The sequence below is a fragment of the Myotis brandtii genome, unplaced genomic scaffold (genome assembly GCF_000412655.1).
Source record: "Myotis brandtii unplaced genomic scaffold, ASM41265v1 scaffold112, whole genome shotgun sequence".
NCBI classification, from domain to species: Eukaryota; Metazoa; Chordata; class Mammalia; order Chiroptera; family Vespertilionidae; genus Myotis; species Myotis brandtii.
In genome coordinates this window covers 8,627,863-8,633,332 of record NW_005353838.1, presented here as the reverse complement: position 1 = coordinate 8,633,332, position 5,470 = coordinate 8,627,863, and the positions used below count along the sequence as shown (strand labels likewise).

General features: G+C 35.5%; 1 protein-coding gene across 1 annotated transcript in view; it reads right to left on the bottom strand.

Moving 5' to 3' along the window:
* Positions 1-2,793: 2,793 nt before the first annotated feature.
* MTX2 (metaxin 2) overlaps positions 2,794-5,470 on the bottom strand; it is a 58,774-nt gene continuing 56,097 nt past the window's right edge. Inside the window, exon 10 of the mRNA XM_005857610.2 lies at positions 2,794-3,338. Coding sequence (XP_005857672.1) covers positions 3,155-3,338 — 184 coding nt within the window. The 3' untranslated portion in view covers positions 2,794-3,154. The remainder of the gene's footprint in view (positions 3,339-5,470) is intronic.

The following is a 5,470-nucleotide window of genomic DNA, read 5'->3' as shown; positions in this document are numbered from 1 at the left end:
TATTAAAATATAAGGCATTTCTCCATTTGTGTTGTTCAGTCTCAAAAAAAAAAAGTGGGATTGGCAACACAAATATGTTTGTAGTCAGAGGGAGAGAGGGAGAGAGGGAGGGAGGGAGGGAGGGAGGGAGGGATAGAGAGAGAGAGAGAGAGAGAGAGAATAAACAGAAAAACTGGTCTGAGCAAGCTAGTACTTTTTTTTCCCTACATGCTCCACTTTGTATTGGTAAGACCAGATAATGAGTAGCACTTTTTCTTTGTAACAATTCATTAATCAGAGAAATGATCCTTGCTAGTGTTTAGATGTTTTACTTAATTTGGTACCTCTGGCCTGCTGCCCCACTAGTGCCAAAATTATTATTTCTCACCCAGCAGGTGATAAATAACAACTTCAGTCGTGATTAATACCATGAATCCTTCAACCTGACTAATGCAAAAAAAACTTGAGACCTACAGAACAAGTGGGTGATAATTGTTGTGAGAACTGTTGAAGCTCTGCTCAGCTTGTGAGGAAGAAATCCACAGGAAATGGAGCGTTTGCTAGCAGTCCAGCTGATCCAGGGAGGCTTCATTAAGCCCATCTCAGCCACATTCGCCATGTGAATACCAGTGTTAGATTTTTCTCCCTCCCAAGACTAAATTTTAAGTATCTTCTGAGAAAAGAAACCACTAACTCATTTTTGCATACATTTAAGTATTTATTGAATGGATAAATGAATGGATGAATGAATAATAAATGAGAAAATAGAATTCTTGCCGAAGTACTTGTCATTGTTAATATGGGTCATTTGAGAGCTACATATGGTTATTTCTCTAATAACGCAATTGTGCACAAATGTAGTTTTGCTAAAGCCCATAGCAGTATTAACATTCTCTTCTGGCAAAAAGAAAACTGTTAGTAATGGCCAGTAACTAAGGCCATCATCGTAATTATTATCGCTTAGCAATAGATATCAAGGTAGTATATGAGCAGTCAATTAGGCAGATGGTAAAGGGAATATGTATTGTTTGAAGAGCTTCTCTGGATACTCCTTGCCTCCTGAGAAACTTCTTTAAATGGTACAATGTATTTTAAGTCAATGAATGGTGGTCAACCAGTTGAATATGGCTTGCAGGCGTATTTGTTTGGCAGACAAGTTGTTTTAAGTTTTTAGGTTATTTTAATGGTTTAGGTGGAGATATGCATTCTTCAGTTTGGCACAGCCCTCCCTATTCCTATTGTCTTGATATCCAGTCTGTCTCACTCTAATCACCATATGCCTGGCTTCTCAAGTAAGTTTGTGAACCCTGACTAAATGGGGAGATGTAAAATAAAGACAACCAAGGTGGGGGGCCCAGGGAGATGAAAAATTAGCTTGGATTGAGATATGTGGCTAAATACAAGGTGGGTCAAAAATAGGTTTACAGTTGTTGATGTTGTAAACCTCCTTTTGCCCCACCCTGTACATCCAGAGATTTTTCAAGAATCACAAATTATCTAAACATCAATTTCTTCAGTTAAAAAATATTTTACCTCATTGTGGTTTAATTACATTTACTTGATGACTAAAAAACCTTTTTGCCTAATCCTAAGTTCTAAAGATTTTCTTCTATTTTTTTAGGAGTGTTGTTGTTTTAGCTCTTACATCATTTAAGTGTATAGTCCATACTGAATTAATTTTAATGTATGGATTGCAGGTTGCAGGTCTGATTCCCAGTTCAATCCAGGTCGGGGTGCATATGGAAGGCAACCAATGGATGTTTCTGTCTCTCCCTTCCTCTTTCTCTAAAAATCAATAAAAAGTGAGGATTAAACATACATATATATAAACCTGTTATAAATAAAAATTGTGCAAAGATTAAGTATATATACATAAGCCTGTCATAAAAATTGTGCAAAACCAATTATTATAGTTCACGGAAGCTATAATAAATAGCACTGTAGTCCAAAGAGAGAGCCCAAAGTTTATGGGGGATTTAGACTAAGGAGACTATAATGTTCGCCTCATATGGTATAAATTTATAATCTTCAAAAAAAATAAGTATAGTGTTCCTTAAAGGCCAAACAGATGCCACACTGCCTGCGTTCGAATTCCAACTCTACCACTTATAACTCTATGACTGTGGGCAAGGTATTACCCTTTCTGTCTCCATTTCCTCTTTTTTGATTTGGGGATAATAACCTTTGCAGTGTTTTTGTAAGGATTAAATGAGTTAAAAATGCGTGGTACCTAAAAATACAAAAGTAATATTATTATAGAAATTATTTTTACATCTGACTCTTTATAGCATCCCTGGCTTTATGTAAAATATTAGAAAAATTGAAAAGGACACAACATATAATCCTTATTGCTTATATATAAACTCTTGTTGATACTTTTGTGAACACTATCCTCCCTTCCCCACAAAAGGAATAAAAAAGCATTATTAAAATATTATCTCGAAGTTTCAAAAAAAAGTTTTAAATTTATCAATATAAATGATAGCTGCTCTGATTAAATGTTTTTAAATTTAATTAAGTTTATTTTTATTCCTTTTTATTGAATTTATTGGGGTGACACTGGGTAACAAAATTATACAGGTTTCAGGTGCACAATTCTACAACACATCATCTGTACACTGTATTGTGTGTTCACCACCCCAAGCCAATTAAGCTTAGACATGAAGAATGTTCTTAAATGGTAATCTGTTCAAGGCTTTCATCACCTTGTAATCATTCACATTTTCCAAGAGTATACTCATTAGGAACATTTTTCCTATGACCAGGTTTACCATGTAGTTAGCAAAATAATCTTGGGCATAGAAACACAAACTATTTGCCTGAGAAAAGACACTGTTTACTTCATGTATGAAGCTCAGAAAGTGACTCTCAGAAAGATCAAGTAAATATAGCAGCCATATAGTTGTTTAAAGTTTATTTTTATGTGCATACAAGTTTCAAGAAAACAAAACTTTCAAGATACAGAGTATAACATATCAAATGGAGTCATTCAGAATTATTTCAATTTGTACATAAACAACAGTATAAAGTACATGTACAAGATACATTATATAATTTGTTTTGAGGTTTCAAAAGCAGTGTTTTGGTTTTAAAATTTTGATACCATTCACATATCATTCAAGTAACAGATTTCAAAAGTTAAATTTTTTAATAACAACTAAATTAACACATAACTCTAAGACAATCTAATAGATGAGCTGCCTTTAGCACGATCTTCAAAATAGTGCTGTTCAATTCTTCTACAAAAAGCAAGAAGGTTGCTATAGTTTTTCACCTTCTCAGAAAGTTCATCATTGGTCAATTGTGTGGTAAGAATGGTGTACAGATGGCCAAATACCAGTGCATCTAGTTCAGTAGGCCTAAAACAAAAGAAGAAATGAGAGTAACATAGTGTTTAACTTGTATGGTAGGGTATATACTATTTTTAAAAACATTTTATTCATCTATTTAAAAGAAAAAATCATAGAAAGAAATTCTACCCAACTTGATAGAATTTATTGTTTTAACTTAGAGTTTGTTATAAGATATGAAAAAATAATTTTAATGTAACCTGAACAATAAAGATTTAATAAAAAAAAAAAGAAAAAAAAAAAGAAAAAATAATTTTAAACTATGATTTGCTAGTGTGTGGCTTGCTTTTTGAATTAGTATTATTTAAATGTGTTAAAATTATATTGGTATGTTTGATCATATTCGTTTTATTTATTAGTTTGTTCACTAGATAAATACAGCATGTTGCCAATGTGCCAGAACCATGCCAGATGCTAGAGAGATAAAAACAAGAAAGATATTCTAAAACATAGACACAAATTACCACAACAGAATTTAGTAAATGTGTTAATAGATGCATAGACAAAATGTTGGCAAAGCACAGAGAATTTCACTGTGGTGCCGGGACAACAAAATGATACCTGATTACCCAATCATATACTAACAATATATCATTTTAATTTGACCATTTTTAAAGTGACAACTTTATTTTTTTTAAATATATTTTATTGATTTTTTTACAGAGAGGCAGGGAGAGGGATAAAGAGTTAGAAACATTGATCAGCTGCCTCCTGCACACCTCCTACTGGGGATGTGCCCCCAACCAAGGTACATGCCCTTGACGGGAGTCGAACCTGGGACCCTTGAGTCTGCAGGCCGATGCTCTATCCACTGAGCCAAACTGGTTAGGGCAAAGTGACTTAACTTTAAAAATGAAGTTGGCTTCAACAAAAATTTTTCCAGGGGGGTTTCCCTATAAAAAAATGAAATGTATCTACCTCACAACTAATGGCCTATAAATGGGGCATCACCAATCTATATTACATTAAGATAACCTTGATAATTATGAACTATTGGTAATTACTGCGATTAGTCCTACAGTGATACAAGTTTTTGAGAAAACATGTGTTAGTCCACCTAAATGTGAAAAAATGTTACAGTAATCTGGTTTGGCAGAATAGATTTGAGGGGGGGGGGTATCAAATCTAAGTTTGAATCCTAAAGCTGCCACTTACTTACTAGCTATGTGGCTTTAATCACTATTGATGAATGAGCTCATGCAGTTCCATGGCTTTAAAAGCCTCTTTATGCCACTAATTCCCAGATATTTATCTCCAGTCCTAGTCTTTCCCCTAAATTCCAGAATCATATATTCAATGATCAATAAAAAGGTGATACCACACTAAAACTATAACTAACACCCCCCCACCCCAATTATACTTCAAGCTATTTAAAGGTAACACTGCACATATCTTGATATCCCCAGTTCTTAATAAAATACCTGAGGAACTGAATCTGTATTTGGTTAAAGAATGAAATAAAAAGAATGAAATAAAAAGAAAGCATCTTGCCTAAGTGGTGTAAAATACTTAATTTGTGTAAAATACTTAATTTTTCAAAGTCTCTTTTGACATATTCATGAAGTTTTCATCAAAGTCAGATACACAGTTGATGGCCATGTTTAAGCAGGAAGACAATAGGATGGTTTCAAAAAATCACAAGTGTCCTTGGACTTAATAGAAATATAATTCTATCACTATAAATGGACTATCAAGGGGGGGGAGGGCAGGAAGAGATTAACCAAAGAACTTACATAAGCACTAGAGGCCCGGTGCACGGATTCATGTACCGGTGGGGTACCTTGGCCTGGCCTGTGCCCTCTCGAAATCCGGGACCCCTCAAGGGATGCCAGAGAGTCGGTTTTGGCCTGATCCCTGCAGGCCAGGCTGAGGGACCCCACAGGTGCAGGAATCCGTGCACCGGGCCTCTAGTATACATATAATATCTTTGGTTAGTCTCTTCCCGCCCCCTCCCTTCCCTCTGAGATTCATCAGTTTGATCCATGTTTCCATGCCTGTGGTTTCTGCTCCTGTGTTGAGCGTCTGCCCCCTCGTGGTCAGTGCACGTCACAGCTACCGGCTGGTCGGCTGGTCGCTTAGGCTTTTATATATATACTAGAGGCCCGGTGCACAAAATTTGTGCACTGGGGGGGGGGGGGTCC